The sequence below is a fragment of the Mus musculus genome, chromosome 10 (assembly GCF_000001635.26).
Source record: "Mus musculus strain C57BL/6J chromosome 10, GRCm38.p6 C57BL/6J".
In the NCBI taxonomy this organism is placed as follows: domain Eukaryota; kingdom Metazoa; phylum Chordata; class Mammalia; order Rodentia; family Muridae; genus Mus; species Mus musculus.
This window is the reverse complement of record NC_000076.6, coordinates 40619599-40639631: the sequence shown is the minus strand read 5'-3', so window position 1 is coordinate 40639631 and position 20033 is coordinate 40619599. Positions and strand designations below refer to the sequence as shown.

Sequence of the window (20033 nt, the reverse complement as noted above, 5' to 3'; positions counted from 1 at the left end):
GAAGCGGTGGCGAGGAAGATACAGCCAGGAAGATGCCTCCGAGCAGACGAAGGCCTTAATAAACCTGCAGAGGCCACTGCACCCACCCTGCATCTGTTCCTTACAAAGCTTACCGCCAGTGCCAGGAAAAGCAGGCACCAGCCTCTTTCTGCCTTTTACAGTGTTCTCTCAATTCGTCCTTGCTTACACCCGGGGAAAAACAACAGTGAGCACGTTCAACTGTGTCTGCAGCCTGTGCGGTCTCATATTCCTCTAACGGACACTGGAGGACAGAAGATAGGCTGGGGTGGCGGTCCCTAAGGGATGCTTCAGACAGGCTATGCTCCAGTAGGCCCAGTGTGGGCTGAGCCAGAGGGGCACAGGAGTCTGCTCCACACACAAGAAAAGGCCCTTGCAAGTTGGTCAAGCATAAAGCTGGGACAGCCTGCCCCCTAGGCGACGTGCAGGGTAGGTGTGTATTTCTATATAATCTAGGAAATCACCGGTGTCAGGCAGGGAGAAGAACACAAAGAATGTGAGGAAGTCTCAGGGATTCAATGCCCGCCCAGAAAAACAGCAGAAAAGCCAACAGCGTGGGCAGGGAGGTCAGCGGTGTGATCTGTGTGGGCCACAGGGTAAAGCCTGGCATCCTGGAAGCAATCAGCTGGTCTAAATTACAGGCCTCCAGCGCGGATAGGAAGCACCAGGCCTTCTAGATGCCGTCAAATGCAGGGTGACTCTGCTCCCTTCAGAATAATGTATTTAAGTAGGCTGCCTGGCAGGAGACTTCTTGTCTCTGTGATTCATTTCCTGGGATGGCAAGGAAAAAAAAAAAAAAAACACAGCCAAGTGTGTGACTTTACTGTCCCAAGATATAAAATATTACCTGTATGGGTGATTAAGCCTCTGAGGGCTTTTGAGTATCGGGTTGTTTAGGCAATTTTTGAGAAGGGTATGATGACCTTTGCTGGTTTTGGAAACGAATGAACGATTTAAGTTGTAATAAAATAATAGGCTTTTTCTGGGTTTTGAAGACACTGCTCCAAAGCTCACTGAGAGGAATGTTCCCTTTTGAATCAGGACACAGAAGACCGAGTGCTCACACTGTGGGGGAGAGGCGTAGGAGGCGACAGAACAGGCCCAAGTGTGAGAAGCAGCAGGGATTGTGTGACTGCCCATCTGGGCCTGCCCAGCCCACAGAGTGAGCCCCAGATGTCCAATTCCTTCACTGCCCCACCTCCCTCCAGCCTGAAGGCCTCCCCTTGGGCTGCTATGAGGCCCTGCTCTGTCCCACAATGCCTTTTATGAAAGAAAAGGGGGCAGGTAACCCACGCCATCCCCTATTGGTCATCTGGCCAGATGCCAGGCTCGTTAGTTATACTAAAAAACAAAACAAAAAGAAAACTAATTTCAAAATGCCTCCGGTCCCAAACATTTTAGATTCGGGTTCTTTGCATCACATCCGGCTTTGGGGACTGACAGCGCTTATATTTAACAACCCCACCCATCCCGACCCCCCCCCCCCCCGCAAACATCATGCAATGGCTAAGAAAATCAGCCAGAGATTTGTTGGTGTGTCGCAAACGAAAACACTCTCGCTGTGACTCCTAACAAGCTGGACACAGGATGTGCGGAAGCCAAGCCAAAATGAACTGTCAAAGGCTGAAGGTGTAAAGTACAGGCCTCCGAAAGGTTCTCAGTTTTAATGTTCTCACCCATCACACATTAGCAACAATAAACAGTGAAGCTATTTTTACTGAAGATGAGAAAAAGATTAAACAATAATTCACGATCAATATAAGATTTTTCCAATCATAAGAACTAAAGGTCTGTATTATCCGAATGCCTCCTTTTTTTAATTTTTTTTATTAACTGAGGAAACTAAGATTTTAGTAACTGGTTTTGCTCTGAGGGAATGGCGATGAATGAGACACCAAGTTATCACGAGTGTGCTAAGGATTTAGTCCCTGCCTGGCAAACACTCTCCAGATGCGTTCATAGACCCCTGGCCCTTTGTGAGCAGCAAGACCTTACAAGAAAGTCCCAGAGAGTCTGCTGCGTGAGCTAGGAGGCTGTACAATAATTTATCACCATGTCAAACAGGACAAAACACAGAGACATTTCAACTAACCTTCTCTCCAGCCACGGGAGGTAGGCAGAAGTCTCGCACTTCAGGGTTGTAAAAGCCTGGCCAAACACATACTGAGGGAACCGCTTCAGCTCAGCCTCTGTCATCTTTCGAAATCCCAGCACCACATCAGCCCAGAAAGGCACTTCTTCAGCGGGGACGCTGCGGAATATCTGCCAACTGAAGCACCAGAGGTAGAAAGTGCGCCTTACGTTTTGGTGAAGTTGTGTGTTTTTCATTAACTCCCTAAACTCCATTCAAATACAACTCAATAAGGCATTTAAAAACTTTACTTCCTATAAACACAAAGAGGGACAGCGGAATCCCTCCATTCTCTGATAAGTGAGTAGCTAGATTTCAGACGTTCACAGCTGAAGGCGTCGGGTGTTTATAAAGCACTCTCAAGGCTGGGACTTTACTCGGTGAATAAATCCTAACTAGCACTCAACAGGTCAGATGTTTAACCCCCAGCATGACAGAAAAATAAAAATAAATAGTATGCCTTTTAAAATTTTGTACTTATTAGGCCAGGCAGTGGTGGTCCGTGCCTTGCACTTGGGAGGCAGAGGCAGGTGGATCTCTGTGAGTTCGAGGTCAGCCTGGTCTGCAGAGTGAGTTCCAGAATAGCCAGGATTGCACAGAGAAACCAAACAAAATAAAACAAAACAAACTAGACTTTTTTTTTCTGAAATGTTTTTCCATGATTTCCACTATTTAAATGAGACTGTGTATTTTAGAGGAAAAGTTTTTAATGTTTTTGCACAACTCTTCACATGAAGGAGAAAAGGCAAAGGCAAGGAATCCAAAGCATAGCCTTGGTTTTGAACATGATATCTTATTTAGTAGGATTTTGTTTGTTTTTGAGACAGGATCTCCCCATGAAACTTTGGCTGGCCTGAAACTAACAAGAGTGCTGGGATTAAAGATATGCATCACCAAATCTGGATAATGGAAGGAAACAGGCATGTGACTTTTAAGTCAAGTTCTAGGTCATAAAGTAAGGGGTCACCAAGAGGAGACTATGGAGGGGGTACTGGGGCCACAGCGCAGCTGGGGTGGAGGGTCACCAGTACTGTTGGTCATTAGCAAGAAGCTGGTACCACAGAGGGCATTGCCTGAAACTTTCAAAGAATTAACAACAAAAAGAACAAAACTTTAGATTAAAAAAAAAAAAAAAGCTTGCAACCGGCTGCCTGGAGCTGCTCCATGCCTGGGGACTTGCTAAATCCTGGGCTGTTTCTGTCAGCAATTGACCACTGTCCCTGCTCTAAGCAAGACTCAATCTGAATGTTAAAGACGTGGCTGCTGACATCCCGGAGTTTGTGTCTCTTAAGTACACCAGTTTACTCAGAGAGGAGACCCTGAGAAGGAGGAAGTATGGCTTGGGCAGGGCAAGTCTTTTTCCTTGTCAATGTGCAAACCCTTCCTGGGTTCTGAGGCCCTCCTCCACATGTCACCTCATGTCACCTCCAACAGGGCCCAGGTCTAAAATGTTAATTATCTTGCCAGGTGCCCAGAAGAGCCCTCCTTGATCCTTAGCTCCCCACATCATTAACACTTTTTTTTTTTTTTTTTTTTTTTGGATACAGTGTCTCCCTGACAGACCAGACTGGCCTCAAACTCACAGAGATCTCCCTGCCTCTGGTTTGGCTTAACTATTGAACTCATCTAGTCTCCTCTTAAGCAGTTTACTAATCTGTCTGCTCACTATCAATGTATCCTACTATCACCTCTCTCCACAGTTTAGTCTCTCCACTGCAGATAAAATGCCTTTGCAATGCAAATCTGAACAGTTACCTCATTGTGTTCAATACCATGGATTTGTTTGAGTTCTCCAATACACCACAGTCACATGAGACAGGTCAGTGTGTGTGTGCCTTTCTTTTTTCCTGGACCTGTCTCCTCTGAGCTCCAATCTGCATGAATTTACACTCCTCTTGAGGGTCTCATGAGAATCACTTTTTCTTACGTGGCTTCTGATGAGTCTTTAAAGCAAGTGTCTTCTCTCTGTATATTTTTCCATAGCTCTTTGTACTCCAGCCTTTGGTAACTGATGCTTCATTTGTAATTAATAAGATTTGGGACATTCCCCATAGGCCACAATCACTTGAGGACAGGACTGTGTCTGTCTTCTGCAAAATTCACTTAACACATATTTATTAAGTGTAGTGGCTATTCCTGGTTGTCAACTTGACTATATTTGGAATGAGCTACAATCCAGAATTGGAAGGCTCACCAGTGACCCTAATCTGCTGGGAGATAGAAGTTTCTGACCTGGATCTTGGTATGGAGATCTTGAAGACAGGGAGCTCTTCGAGTTCAAGGCCATCTGGGATTAAAGGTGTGGTGGCACACACCTTTAATCTGGGCTACACCTTCTGCTGGAGACCATATAAGGACATTGGAAGAAGGGAGTCGCGCTATATCGCTCCTTCGCCTGCTTGCTGTGTGGGACTGAGCAACTATGAGCTCCTTGGACTTCTATTCACAACTACTACTGAACCATTGTTGGGAATTGGGCTGCCGACTGTAAGTCATCAATTAACTCCTTTACTATATAGAGACTATCCATAACTTCTATGACTCTAGAGAACCCTAACTAATACATTAAGCATTTATTATATATGAAGTCCCTTATTGCCAAATCCCTAAGTCCTAGAAGACCTGCTGCAGAGAGGGCTGTCAAAAGTCCTCTTGAAGAAATGAATTGAAGATTAAAGTCATATCGGAGATACATGAGATATTTGAAAAGCCTTAATTCTAAAGGGAAAGAGAATTAGAGCATATCTGTTTCTAAGAATTACTTAGAGGCAGTGTCGGTGAATCCTATTGGTTTTGGAACAAGTTAAGCACGACCATAACACAGTGAATGCCATGCTTCAATGTGGCTCAATAACTCACGTTGGGAAGGGAGACTAGACCCTGCCATTGATAGAAAGAAGTCGATGCTTCATGTTTAAGCAAAATCTGCCATCTGGGCTAGGGGCTTTGGAAAAGTAAGGCTTTCACATCCATCCTGGTTGGTTCTATGGTGAGGGAAGGCGTGAGAGAGAGAGTAGAAATTCTTCTGACACAAGTGTGCACTCAATACACGCATGAACTTAGAAGAGGCGTCCTTCAGGGCCTGGCATCAAATGGAGAGACTGGTACTTTTCTTCCTTCTGTTTTTTCAATATTATTTGTTTACTATATGTGTGTCTGCAAATGTTTATGAAAACTGTGTGTAGGCAGCCACACGGAGGCCAGGGGGAAGTGCAGAGCTCCTGGAACCAGAGCTGCGGGTGTGGTGAGAAGTGTTGTGGGTGCTGGAAACTGAACCCACGTCCTCTATGAGCACAGAAAATGCTTCTAACCACTGAGCCATCTCTCCAGTTCCGAGACTGGTACTTTTTAACCTGTCTTAATTTCACAAAGATAGAATTGCCATTGAAAACCCTCTGCTCTTCAGAAGGCAGTGCTGGCACATAGGATAACACGGGTGACAAACGTCTTTTGTCATTTGACGACACCAATTAATTTGATGACCTGAGTTAAAGATGCTAGAACATTTAGCAATCTCTGCTTAGGAGAGTGTAGGATGAAATCATCATGCTTTGAGTGCTGTCTGCGTTAGAAATGCTAAATTCAATATGTCCTCAAACCTCACTTAAGTGTGCATCCAATCAGATAGTAACAATCAGATAGAAGCGTATAGATCTTTTCAGAAACACTATTTTCCAAATGACGCTTTGAGAGGTAGTTTTAGGACTGGAGATAAAGCTCTGTTGTAGAGCACACGCCTAGCACGCACAGGCCCTAAGCTCAATTTCCAACACTACCCCTCCCCACAAAAGCAACTTCAGTGATGGATGCACAAAACTTACTTTGGGGGCCATTTGTTTTCTAATGATTCTCAAATAAATTAGACTCTCCTCTGCCCAAGGTCTCTGCCCATGACTGTGTCTCATTTCCATCAGCTATGCCACCCTCCACATACCCAGACTCAGGGTTTATTTGCTATTCAGGACCTTTGCTTGTTTTTTCCATATTTACAAACCACTTCACATTCCTTCAGGAAAATTATACATATATAAAACTTATACTATATGTAATAATACTATATGTAAATTTATATACTACTTACACATATACTATACCTAATATAGTATATTATATTATACATATACAATGTACTATGCATGTGTTACATTATATGTATATTAGACATATACAATACATTATACATATATTATATATTATATTATATTATATATTATATTATATTATATAAAATATACTACTATATTTTAGTAATATATTTTGACAAGAAATAGCAGTTAAAAACAAAACAAAAATAAGCAATCCCCCTAATTCTGTAAGTAGTGTTTCTCAAGTTCTCTGGAGTCTTTTCTAAATCCTCCCTAAGGCTGGCAAATGTTCTGCTGACCTCTGATGTCTGTGTTGTTTACCCTACAACAACTTCAGAATCCTTTCCTTACCCAGATACCAGGTGAACACCCGCATCTGCAGCCTCTGCAGACTTGGCGATTTCAGAAAGATGCTCGAAGGTCTCTCTAAACCATCGCTTCTGTGTGGGTACCGGGGTATCTGAGAGGTCATGGAGAAAAGCAAAGGCTGGAATGAAGGGAATGGTTGCAACCATGCTTCTGCCACAAAGATACTCAGGGAGGAACATTTTGACAGAATTCCCAGAATTTTACATGCTGATGTGTCTGACTCACTCTTGTAATGATCTACTGATGGAGTGGGAACAGGCTAGGCAAAGTAAAAGACGTAGGGGCCAGAAACTTGTCTTTGGTACAAGGTATAATCCTAAAATGCCATCCTGAGAAGGAATGGGTGTATGACTGGGAAATCCAGCCAGGCTTATTTCTGGGACAATAGAAAGACCTGAGAGGCTCTTTATAAGAGGGTTGGAAGCACAATAGGTGACAAGCAGGGACCCTAGGTCAATATGGATATATTAGTAACAAGACTTTTAAATAAAGCACTGGTTATAGAATCAATAAATATTTCCATAATACTGACTAAGCATTGACATCAATTAAAAGTATACCCATGTGAGTGCCATACTCTCTCGATAACTTTCAGATAGGCTGCTTGTTTAGAGATAAAGAAGAAATGATAGCTGTATTGCATGATTACAGTAGACCTCAATGGACTGTCAGCCAAGGACCTATGTCAGTGTGGAGAGCTGATTTAATATGCATGTCCATGTTCCTGCCCCTGAACCTAAAAACAACAGACTAGTGGCCAAGAGCCACACGCTACAGCAATCATCCCCAAATAACAGACAGTTCCAATTCAACTGTGGATCGAGCAAGCTTTGTGACCTAATTCATATTCAAGTGCTGGTCAAGCAAAACTGGTAGCCAGAGAGGCAGGAGTAATTGCAAATGCTGATAGAGGGCTGATTCTGTGCAGGGCACTGTTCTGAACTTTGTGATTAGCTCATTTAATCCTCACAAGAGCCTGCCGCTGGATAGGCATAGGAGTAGAAAGTATTTGATCTGAATCATGTCTAAGGAAGAAATGTGGGGACCGAATCAAAGCCTTCATCTAACAACAGCAGAAAGAAAATGCAGCTGATCCAGGAGACCAAGGCACTCAGCCACAGAGAGAGTGGAGGTTCGTGTTTGGAGGAACTCTCAGATGACTGGGAGACACCAGGCCATCTTCAGGATCACTCATGCCTATTGGTGGCCGGTGTGAAATTAGCATCTTGCAAATGTACCGTCTCTCACCTGCACACGTGTGAGGAATAAGCATCCCAGCCGCTACATTACTGGTGGTATCAGGAGTGAACCTGTCTGAGATGACAGTGACGGTGCATCCGGGAACCAGTTGGGAAATGCATGCTGCAGTAGACAGCCCTATCACGCCAGCTCCAACGACCGCAATACACACTGTGTCCATGGCCTAAGGAGGAAAACGCAAATGGACCACCTTGCTTAGGGCATTATTCTCCCCGGATGAAATCTGACCCTAAAGTTCTTTCCTTACATCAGGCAGCCTCTCAGAGTAAAACTTCCTTCCGAAAAAGGGTCCCCAGGACCCAGCCCAGCAACCTTTTAAGCTCTCATTCCATAAATAACAGTGCGAACTTCGAGGTCTCTCTACGGGCAATTGCTACCAAAACAGAATCAGCCTAGGTTTGCCTGCCGTGCTCACCAGCACTAATCACATGGCATTCGGGGGTAGAATTCTAGTCATAGTGCCCTTGCCTAACTTTTTCCCTATGGGCACATTCTAGGGACTGCTGAGGAGGTAAGCTAGTCCTGGGAAGCAGCCGAGCTGTGACTTCTGCTCCCGGGACTCTAGGGAGCAGACACAGAGGTCATGTCTGGCTGCCACAGATGATTGCATAACAGGAAGAAATGGCCGCGGTCCTTTAGCCTCTGTGCCTTCACCTGAAGACAGCACCAAATGAATTCTTATTAGCCTCTTTGAGTAGTAAACGGCAGGCCGCTGAGGCTGTCTCCCAAATAGATCCCCTGTGGGAGGATGTAGGGAAAATGTAGATACCAGGCGCCTGCGCCAGGCACCCCAAGGCTGACATCTTGTGTGGAAGGTAGAGAGAGGGGCAAAGATGTCAGTGTCCTCCACGCTCTCCGCAGAGGCAGCAGGAATCTGTTACTTGGTGCTGACCTGTCAGCCTCCTGCCCGCCTTCACTTCTTTGTCTTACTATGTGTGCTCCATGCCCAACTCCCTCTATCTGGCTCAATTCCAGATTAAGGAGAGTGGACAAAACGTAATTATTCCAGTTAGTTATAGCCATTCCTTAGGGGTAAAGTTCTCTCAGCCAGCTGCTTGTGTTGTTAGCCTAAATCCCACCCACCCCTGGTACAATCCCTTCTTGCAACAGGCAGTGAACAGGGCATCAGGCCAGGTGAGGTTAGCCATGGCAGACATCATGAGGTCTGGCTATGAGTGGTTCTCTGCCTCCTCCCTAGCTCCACTTGACTCCCACTCCGTGAGCCTTGAAGCCTTTTCAGGGAGGTTTAATGTGCGCTTCTCCTCCAACTGAGCCGTGTGCGTTTCTGAGCAGGTGAGCTGAGATGTCAGACTGCCAGGGTTGAAGAAAGACAAGAGAAGATTCCCAGCAGGACACAGTCCAGTGGGGAAGGCTGGGAGAGGGAGGTCCTGGACTTGTTTCCAGAGGAGGTAATAGAAGACAGACGGCCATGATCTTACTAGTTGCCTATCTAGCAGCCTTGCGCCACAGCTCTAATAAGTTAACACTAGGGTGAAAAGCAATCTGTGGCTAAGAATAACCAGCTGCCAGTGGAGTGGAAAGAGAGCCAGAAACATAGGGCATGTCCTGATATAGTGTGACCTATCAATCTCTGGCCCCAACCCCACCAAGACACACCCCTAAAATCCCAGAGTGCATACAGAACGACCCTAGAGCAAAGAGTGAGGATTCAAATACCTGTCTCTGAAAAAGCAGTCTGGTATCCACCGGAGGTCCTGGCACCAACACTTGTTTTCCAGTGACCTGTTAGCCTGGTCTCCTAAGAGACAGGGAAAACAAAACTCCTTCCCATTGGGGAAATTATTAAGGACACTCTCTCTAAGCTTACCCTCCATTGGTCCATGCCACAGTGTCTGCCTCTGACTCCCCAGGAGAGAGGCACGTGTAAGCTCTGTGGAACTGCCTCTCTGCCAAGCCTGCAGGGGAAGTTTCGTCCTCTATGACCTGTCTTTGTCTGGCTTTCAAGAACTTCAGCTTGCCACCAGCCTGGAGTTTCTCCGGCTGATTTGTTTGCATGGCAAATAAATGGGTGGTCTGTCTGACTTCCAAAAAGTCCCAGCTAGAACCAAGCACTCGTTTCCCCTGCCGCATTGTTCAGAGTTGTTGATAGCTGAGATGCCGGCCTGGTGGCAGATGGAAAATTTATTCAGAAAATAAGTTAGGATGAACCAAATATTTATAGAAGGGAACTGGTATTTGCTGAGTGTCACCTCCTCAGAAACACACACAGCTCAGTAGTAGGAAAAGCCCACATTAAACCTCCCTGAAAGTCATTTGATTCTAGAGACGTAATTGGTTGTATCACAATAGCTATAATATATCTTAAAGATTTGTTTTACATTTAAATTGCTGTGGTCTGTTGGTCTGTGGTCTATTGCATGTTGTTCTCACATGCACGCAGTGCCCATGGAGGCCAGAAGAGGGCACCAGATGTCCTGGAGCTGGAGTTATAGGTGGTGGTGCGCCACCTGATGAAGGTGCTGGCAATTACATGTGTTAATCGCTGAGCCATTTCTCCAGCCCAGATAATATTTAATAGAATAATATTAACCACGTTAATATACTAATAAGAGATTTCGCTTTAGCCATGACTGTATCACCACGTAACACCATTCTCTTGTGAAATGAGACGTATCCTCCTTATTCTACAGATATAAACCGAGGCTCCAAGACATGTGGAAAAGCCCATGGTCTCTTGTGTGATAAAGGCCATTCTGTGTAGCAGACTCCCTATGCATGCTCTCAGCCAAGCAGAGGTCCTCTTTGTCAAAGCAGGGTCCTCACTATCTTATCTTGAGCAAGTCAGAGGCTGTCTCAGTCTGTCTTCCCATCTGAAAAGGAGAGAAAGATGATTCCTTTTGCATGTGGCCATGAGCCTCTGGTGAGCTCAGCTAGGTACGATTTTATACAAGGCTGTCTGGGTGTCAAAATGGAAAAGAAAGGGCATTGTCCCTTCAGTCCACAATCCCAAAGTCACAGAAAATGGAACAGTTCTGTGTCTAGGGGAATGGGTTCTTTCTCCACACACATCCAGCAACCAATATAGCAGACTCTCCAGCAGACACATCCGGTTCAGCAGGATTCTCTTTCAATTCTGGCACCTTCTACCTGAAGATGGTATCTGGTACCACAGGTTGGAGGCTCAGGTCTTAAGACTTACCCCTTATCAAAGGTCAGATGCATATCTCAAACCTCGGGTTGTGCCCTGTGCCTTGGGTCCCACCACAAATTTGGGGTTCTAGGTTGCCCACACTGGGTTCAATTCGTTTGCTGCAGTACCTCGTAGAACTCAGGAGAGCTTAGTCTGATATAAAGGCTGCAAAGAAACCACTAACCCTGGTGTCTTAGTTAGGGTTTACTGCTGTGAACAGTTACCATGACCAAGGCAACTCTTACAAGACAACATTTAACTGGGGCTGGCTTACAGGTTCTGAGGTTCAGTCATTATGGTGGGAAACATGGCAGCATCCAGGCAGGTATGGCTCTGGAAGAACTGAGAGTTCTACATCTTCTTCTGAAGCCAAACAGAAGACTGGCTTTCAGACAGTTAGGATGAGAGTCCTAAAGCCCACACCCACAGTGACACACTCCCTACAACAAGGCCACACCATCTCCCACAAAGCCACATCTCCTAATAGTGCTATTTCCTGGGCCAAACATACTCAAAGCACCACACCTGTCCTTTTAGATATTTATGTTGACTTACATCCACAGATGTGACTGGCTATACATCTCACTTCCCTAGAATCTGAGGGAGGATGCTGAAAGTCTCTACCTTCTAACTATGCCTTGTTCTTTTCTGTGGGAAGGATCCTTCACGGCAGAGGCCATCGTCAACAAATCGATGAGTCTGCATACAAAAGACACTCCTAACCCTCAAGGTGCTAAGAGTTTTAGGAGCTATCAGGATTTGAGAATAAAAACCAAATGTATACTGCACTATATCCCAGGTGATATCCATATTTTATTATTATTACCCATATCCATATTTTATATTATTATCCATATTTTATTGAACACAGCTAAAAATCAGGAACTGCTTATAGAGTAGTCCCTCTGTCAAGGAACACTTCAAAGACTTTAAAAGATTTAAGGATTTCTCTCTCTCTCTCTCTCTCTCTCTCTCTCTCTCTCTCTCTCTCTCTCTGTGTGTGTGTGTATGTGTGTGTGTGTGTGTGTGTGTGTGTGTGTGTGATTTTTTATTTATTTATATTTTCCATTAATTTTCTTAGTTATTCACTTTACACCCTGATCGTAACCTCCAATTTCCTCCCAGTCCCCCCTTCACACCACTCCTCCTCCTATCCCTCCCCTTCATCTCTGATAAGGGTGAGGTCCCCACTGGGTACCAACCCACCATGACACCTCAAGTCACCGCAGGACTAGGAATATCCTCTCCCATTGAGGTCAACCAAGGCAGCCAAGTTAGGAGTCTGGACAGGATCCACAGGCAGGCAACATACTCAGGGTGAGCCCTTGCTCCAGGAGACCAAGACTTGGAGCGTGAAGATCAAGCTACACATCTGCTGCATATGCATGTGGGAGGAGGGGCAGCTAGGTCCAGGCCTTGTATGTTCTTTGGTTGGTGGTTCAGTCTCTGGGAGGCCCCAAGGGTCCAAGTTAGTTGACTCTCTTGGTCTTCTTTCTGAATCCCTGTCCCCTCCAGATTCTTCAATCCTACCCCCAACTCTTCCGCAAGACTTCCAGAGCTCCATCTAAAGTTTTGCTGTGAGTCTCTATATCTGTTTTGGTCAACTGTTGGGTGGAACCTCTCAGAAGACAGTTGTGCTAGGCTCCTGTCTGCAAGCATAATAGAGCATCATTAATAGTGTCAGAGATTGGTTCTTGTCCATGGGATCCCTTAATTCTGTGGCACTTCTTGTAGGCAGGACAGTTTTTGTGTCAAGAGTTTTTGTGGGTATGTTGGTGTCCTTATCCTTCCACTGGGAGTCCTGCCTGGCTACAGGAGGTAGCCATTTCAGGCTCTGTATCCTGCATGGCTAGGAGCCTCAGCTAGAGTCACTCTCATAGACTCTCTGGAGCCTCCCCCATCCCAGGTCTCTGGTACATCCTAGAAATGCCTCCCCACTTTCCCACGTTAATTTCTATTCACTCTCCTAGCCCTCTCTCCTAGGCTCTGATTCCACCTCCACCCCTGTCCACTCCCCATCCTCTCTCCCTCCCAGTCCCCTCCCTCCATCCAACTCTGTTGACAATTCTATTTCTGATTCAGAGTGAGGTTCAAGCATCCTCCTTTGGGCCCTCCTTATTATTTAGCTTCTTTGTGTCAGTGGAATGTAACACGGCTATCCTGTACCTTATGGCTGATGTCCACTTATAAGTGAGTACATACCCATGCATGTCCTTTTGGGTTTGGATTACCTCACTCAGGATGATATTTTCAAGTTCCATCCATTTGCCTGCAAATTTCATTATGTAGAATTTCATTATGTAAATGACAAGTTTTCTTTATACATTCTTCAGTTGAGGAGAATCTGGGTTCTTTCCAGTTTCTGGTTATTATGAATAAGGCTGCTATGAACATAGTGAAGCAAGTGTCCTGGTGGTCTACTAGAGCATCTTTTGTCTATATGCCCAATAATAGTACATCTGGGTCTTGAGATAGACCTATTCCCAATTTTCTGAGAAACTGCCAAATTGATTTCCAGAGTAGTTGTATACATTTGTACTCCCACCAGCAATGGAGGAGTGTTCCCCTTGCTCCACATACTCTCCAAAATGTACTGTTGCTTAAGTTTTTGATCTTAGCCATTCTGATTGGTGTAAGGTGGAATCTCTGAGTCATTTTGGTTTCGATTTCTCTGATGACTAAAGACACTGAACATCTCTTTAAGTGATCTTGGCCATTAGAGACCACTCTGTTGAGAATTCTCTGTTTAGCTCTGTACTCCACTTTTCAATTGAGTTATTTGGTTTGTTGGTGTCTAACATTTTGAGTTCTTGGATATCATTAGTCCTCTGTCAGCGGTGGGGTTGGTGAAGATTCCTTCCTAAACTGTAGGCTGCCATTTTGTCCTATTGATGATGTCCTTTGCCTTATTGCAGTTTCTTGAGGGCCCATTTATCAGTTGTTGATATTAGAACCTGAGCTATTGGTGTCCATTCTGTTCAGGAACTTGTCTCCTGTACCAATGTGTTCAAGAGTATTCTCCACTTTCTCTTCTGTTAGATTCTATGTATTCAGTTTTATGTTGAGGTCTTTGATCCACTTGGACTTGAGTTTTCTGCAAGGTGATAAATACTGATCTCTTTGCATTCTTCTACATGCAGACACCCAGTTAGACCAGCACCATTTGTTAAAGATGCTTTCTCTGTTCCATTATGTGGTTTTGGCCTCTTGATCAAAAAGTAAGTGTCCATAGGGGATTATTTTGGGGTCTTCTATTCAATTCCACTGATCACTATGTCTATTTTTGTTTCTGGACTAAGCCTGTGTGGCATTCCAGAGAGAACAGTACAGCAGCAAAGTGTGGGTTTGCCACGTGTGCACCACAAAGGCCATGGCGGTTTTGAAGCATGGGGCTGGCCAATGGGAACTTAGTGAGGTAGGTGGAGAGATTTTGGAGCTCTGAGTTAGAAAGTATCCCCTTTCTAAGAAAAGGCCAGCCATTGCCACCAGTGCATAGCCGTCCAGCCCGCCGGGGCAAAAAGTAGCTGGGTGTAGCTAGGGAACTTGCCATTCCCCCTTTATTATTTCCCACAACAGTCTCTGTACCGATGGCATGCAGATTTTAATCAGTATGTACAGCTTGAGATCAGGGATGGTGATTCAGAAGTTCTTTTATTGTTCAAGATTGTTTTAACTATCCTGGGTTTTTTGTTTTTCCATATGAAATTGAGAATTGCTCTTTCAAGGTGTCTAAGAAATTGTGTTGGGATTTTGATAGGGACTGCATTGAATCTGTAGATTGCTTTAGGTAAAATGGCTATTTTCACTATATTAAACCTACTGATTCATGTGCATGGGAGATCTTTCCATCTTCTGATATCTTCCTCAGTTTCTTTTTCCAGAGACTTGAGGTTCTTGTCACTGATCTTTTACTTGCTTGGTTAGTGTGATGGTTTGTATATGCCCCGCCCAGGGAGTGGCACAATTAGAAGGTGTGGCCCTATTGGAGTAGGTGTGTCACTGTGGGTTATAAGATCCTCATCCGACCCGATATAGCTGTCTCTTGTGAGGCTATGCCGGGGCCTAGCAAACACAGAAGTGGATGTTCACAGTCAGCTATTGGATGGATCACAGGGCCCCCAATGGAGGAGCTAGAGAAAGTACCCAAGGAGCTAAAGGAGTCTGCAACCCTATAGGTGGAACAACAATATGAACTAACCAGTACCCCCCAGAGCTCGTGTCTCTAGCTGCATATGTATCAGAAGATGGCCTAGTCGGCCATCATTAGAAAGAGAGGCCCATTGGTCTTGCAAACTTTATATACCTCAGTACAGGGGAACGTCAGGGCCAAGAAGTGGGAGTTAGTGGGTGGGGGAGTGGGGGGGAGGGTATGGGGGACTTTTGGGATAGCATTGAAAATGTAAATGAAGAAAATACCTAATTTTAAAAAAAGGTCCTCATCCTAGCTGCCTGGAAACTTGTATTCTGCTAGCAGTCTTCAGTGCCTGTTGTCATGCCCCCCCCCAAATCTGATTTTTGTCTTTCTGCATTTTAGTTAATTTGGCTAAGAGTTTATCTTGTTAATTTTCTCAAAGAAGCAGCTCTTGGTTTCATTGATTGAATTATTCTTGTTTGTGACTGATTTCAGCCCTGAGTTTGACTATATCCTGCCATCTTCTCCTCTTGTGAGTGTTTGATTCTTTTCATTCTAGAGCTTTTGTGTGTACTGTTAAGTTGCTAGTATAAGATCTAATTTCTTTATGAAGGCCCTTAGTGCTATAAACCTTCCTCTTAGCACTGTTTTCAATATATCCCATGAATTTGGGTATGTTGTGCCTTCATTTTCGTTGAGTTCTAGAAAGTCTTTCTTATTTCTTCTTTGACCCAATGGTCATTGAGTAGAGGGTTGCTCTATTTCCATGAGATTGTAGGCTTTCTGTTGTTTTTGAAGTCCAGCTTTAATCCATGATAATCTAATAAGATGCAAGGAGTTATTCCAATCTTCTTGTACCTGTTTAGGCTTGCATTGTGATGTATATGGTAAGTTTTGGAAAAGGTTTCAAGAGATGCTAAGAAGAAGGTATATTCTTTTGTGTTTGGATGAAATATTCTATAGATATGTTAATTCCACTTGAGTCATAACCTCTGTTAGCTTCATTATTCCTCTGTTTAGTTTCAGTCTGGATGACATGTCCATTGGTGAGAGTGGGGTGTTGATTACTACCACTATTCATATGTGGGGTTTGATGTGTGATTTAAGCTTTAGTAACCTTTTATGAATGTGGGTACCTGCCACACCCACTCCAGTGAAGTCTATGTGACAGGCCTAAAGGCTTGGATGCAGTCCTGAGGCAAAGAGTTTCATGGAAACAGCCTCATTGAACCTTGGCATTCCCATAGCAAGAATGCTCCAAATTTGTCCCTGCGATAGTGTGGAGGGTCTTGCATGCTTTCTTGCAGTATTTTACTGGATAAGAAATGTTCTATAAATATCTGTTAGATCCATTTGGTTCATAACGTCTGTTAGTTTCACTGTGTCTCTGTTTAGTTTCTATATCCACAATCTGTCCATTGCTGAGAGTGGAATGTTGAAGTCTCCCACTATTATTGTATGGGGTGCAATATGTGCCTTGAGCTTTGGTAAATGGTCTTTTATGAATGTGGGTGTCCTTGCATTTGGAGCATAGATGTTCAGAATTGAGAGTTCATCTTGGTAGATTTTTTATCCTTTGACCAGTATGAAGTGTCCTTCCTTATCCTTTTTGATAACTTTTGGTTAAAGTCGACTTTATTCAATATTAGAATGGCTACTCCAACATGTTTCTTGGGAACATTTACTTGGAAAATTGTTTTCCAACCTTTAACTCTGAGGTAGTGTCTGTCTTTGTCACTGAGGTACATTTCCTGTATGCAGGAAAATGCTGGGTCCTGTTTACATATCCAGTCTGTTAGTCTATATGTCTTTTTGGAGGAATTGAGTCCACTGATGCTAAGAGATATTAAGGGAAAGTGATTGTTGCTTCCTGTTATTTTTATTGTTAGAGGTGGAGTTATGTTTATGTGCCTATCTTTTTCTGGATTTGTTGAAAGATAACTTTCTTGCTTTTTCTAGAATGTAGTTTCCCTTCTTGTATTGGTGTTTTCCATCTATTATCCTTTGTAGGGCTGGATTTATGGAAAATATTGTTTAAATTTGTTTTTGTCATAGAATATCTTGGTTTCTCCATCTATGGTAATTGAGAGTTTTGCTGGGTATAATAGCCTGGGCTGGCACTTGTGTTCTTTTAGGGTCTATATGACGTCTACCCAGGATCTTCTGGCTTTTATAGTCTCTGGTGAGATGTCTGATGTAACTCTGATAGGTCTGCCTTTATATGCTACTTGACCTTTTTCCTTTACTGCTTTTAATATTTTTTCTTTGCATTTGGTATTTTGACTATTATGTGACAGAAGGAATTTCTTTTCTGGCCCAGTCTATTTGGAGTTCTGTAAGCTTCTTGTATGTTCATGGGCATCTCTTTCTTTAGGTTAGGGAAGTTTTCTTTTATAATTTTGTTGAAGATATTTACTGTGCCTCTAAGTTGAGAAACTTTGCTCTCTTCTATACCTATTATCCTTAGGTTTGGTTTTCTCATTGTATCCTGGATTTCCTGGATGTTTTGGGTTAGGATCTTTTTGCATCTTCCATTTTCTTTGACTGTTTGGTCAATGTTTTGTATGGTATATTCTGCATCTGAGATTCTCTCTTCTATCTCTTGTATTCTGTTCGTGATGCTTGCATCTATGACTCCTGATCTCTTTCTTGGGTTTTCTAACACTCTTTGTGATTTCTTCATTGTTTTTACTTCCATTTTTAGATCTTGGATGGTTTTGTTCATTACCTTCGCCTGTTTGATTGTGTTTTCCTGTAATTCTTTAAGCGCCGTTTGTGTTTCCAGTTTAAGGGCTTCTAGCTTTTTACCTGTGTTTTCCTGTATTTCTTTTTTTGTTTTTTTAATTAGGTATTTTCTTCATTTACATTTCCAATGCTATTCCAAAAGTCCCCCCATGCCCTTCCCCCCCCCCCCACTCCCCTACCCACCCACTCCCACTTCTTGGCCCTGGAGTTCCCCTGTACTGAGGCATATAAAGTTTGCAAGACCGATGGGACTCTCTTTCCAATGATGGCCGATTTCCTATATTTCTTTAAGGGTGTTATGTCCTTCTTAAAGTCCTCTATTATAATCTTGAGAAGTGATTTTAGTTCCGAATCTTGCTTTTTGGGTGTGATGGTATATCCAGGACTTGCTATGGTGGGAGAATTGGGTTTTGATGATGCCAAGTAACTTTGGTTTCTGTTGCTTATGTTCATGCTTGCCTCCTGCCATCTGATTATCACTAGTGCTACCTGTCCTCTCTATATCTGACTGTCCTTCCTGTGATCCTGGTTGTGTCAGAACTCCTCAGAGTTCAGCTGTTTCTGTATTCCTTTGATTCTGGAATCCTGTGATCCTGAATTCCTGGGTGTCTCAGAGCTCTAGGGAGTCAAGCTGCCTCTGGACCCTGAGATCCTGGTGTGACCAAGTTCCTGGGATCCTTGGATCCTGGGATCCTGTGGTCCTGGGCATGTTAGAGCACCTGAGAGTGGAGCTTCTTCTGGGTGTTGGGGGACTGGCTGCAAATTTAGCGCCCAAAGTCTGCTCAGGGCACCTCAGATCCTTTGATCCTGGGCATGTTAGAGCACCTGGGAGGGGTTCTTCCTCTAGGTGTTGTGGGACTGGCTGCAGAATTCTTGCCCAAGGTCTGCTCAGGGCACCAGACCAGACCAGAAGGAGTACCTGGGCATTTTTAATTGTCATAGAAATTTACATCTGGGAATGAATATACCCAAATATTATTATTTACAGCTTCATTCCTTTACCTGCAAGTTTCATGTTTTTACAGATGGATGAAATTCCAATGTGTAAATTGTTAACTAACTAACTAAGGATATAGTCTAGGACTCCCTTGATATTCAGGGCTTCTCTTTCTCTGACTTTGTCTGGGGAATTCAAACCCCCCTACACACACACACACACACATCTACCAGTTAGATTACTGGTTCAACTTCCTTTCTTCTGGGCTCATTTCTCTCTGGGCTCACTCTCTGAGAACTCCTATCTTCCTGTAGAGACACCTACTCATCCATGTCCACTGCTGCTCCAGTCACCATAGCTGGGATTGGAAACAGCCTCGATGCTCGATAGATGCTGAGTGGGATAAGAACCCATTCAGCTGGCCCCTGAGACTCCTGTAAAGCTTCCCCATGCTAATGAGGCAACATAATCCCTAAGCCTTCAGCCAGTGACCTTTGCCTATCCCAGATGTTCCTACTCCTAGTCCCCCAAGTTATATTATTTACCCCAAGTAAAGTTGATCTGCCTCCTTGAAGCTGGTCCAGATGTAATCATTCACTGGATGTACCCAGAGTTCCCTAATCCCCAGTTGAACATCTCTCTTCCCCTTGCCCCTGTGGACTGTATCAGCCGATGATCCCTGATGGCAGGGAGAGCCACATAAATACAGAACATTTTCATTATCCACTAATCAGCTGGTGAGCATCTGGGCTGTTTCCATTTCCCAGCTATGGTGACTAGAGCAGCAGAGAACATAGATGAGTAGGTGTCTCTACAGGAAGACAGGAGTTCTCAGAGAGTGAGCCCAGAGAGGAGCAGCTGGGTCATATGGTGGATCTAATTCTAGCTTTTCTTTAGTGGCTGCACCAGTTTGCATTCCCACCAATGGTGACTAAGTATCTACATGTCCCTGTAGCTGTGGCAACATTTGCTGTTAATTGGTTTTATTTGTTTTGTTTGGGAGGGATTAGTGTTGTTTTGGTTTTTTATTTTGGCCATTAATACTGGGGTAAGATGAAATCTCAAAGTGGTTTTAATTTTCATTTCCCTATGGCTATGGATGTTGAATATTTTTAAAAATAGTTTTTAGCTGACTATAATTCTTTGGGGAACTCTATTTAGTTACACGCCCTATTTTTAAAAATAGAGCTTTTTTTGGTGTTTAA

At 43.9% G+C, this 20033-nt stretch overlaps 1 protein-coding gene across 10 annotated transcripts in view; it reads right to left on the bottom strand.

Annotated features, from left to right (window-relative positions):
* The window catches only part of Ddo (D-aspartate oxidase), a 51837-nt gene extending 42216 nt beyond the window's left edge, over positions 1 to 9621 (bottom strand). For 4 of the 10 annotated variants that reach the window (NM_001316718.1, NM_001316717.1, NM_027442.5 and 1 more), the window contains exons 1-4: positions 9541 to 9621; positions 7852 to 8026; positions 6586 to 6694; positions 2111 to 2287 (exon numbers count right to left, since the gene is read on the bottom strand). In NM_001316718.1, coding sequence (NP_001303647.1) covers positions 2111 to 2287; positions 6586 to 6694; positions 7852 to 8023 — 458 coding nt within the window. In that variant the 5' untranslated portion in view covers positions 8024 to 8026; positions 9541 to 9621. Of the gene's footprint in view, positions 1 to 8; positions 790 to 2110; positions 2288 to 6585; positions 6722 to 7851; positions 8027 to 9540 lie in introns of those variants that run through there. The other 6 variants (XM_030245266.1, XM_030245268.1, XM_030245267.1 and 3 more) reach the window with 4 other exon arrangements.
* Between the last annotated feature and the right edge of the window lie 10412 nt (positions 9622 to 20033).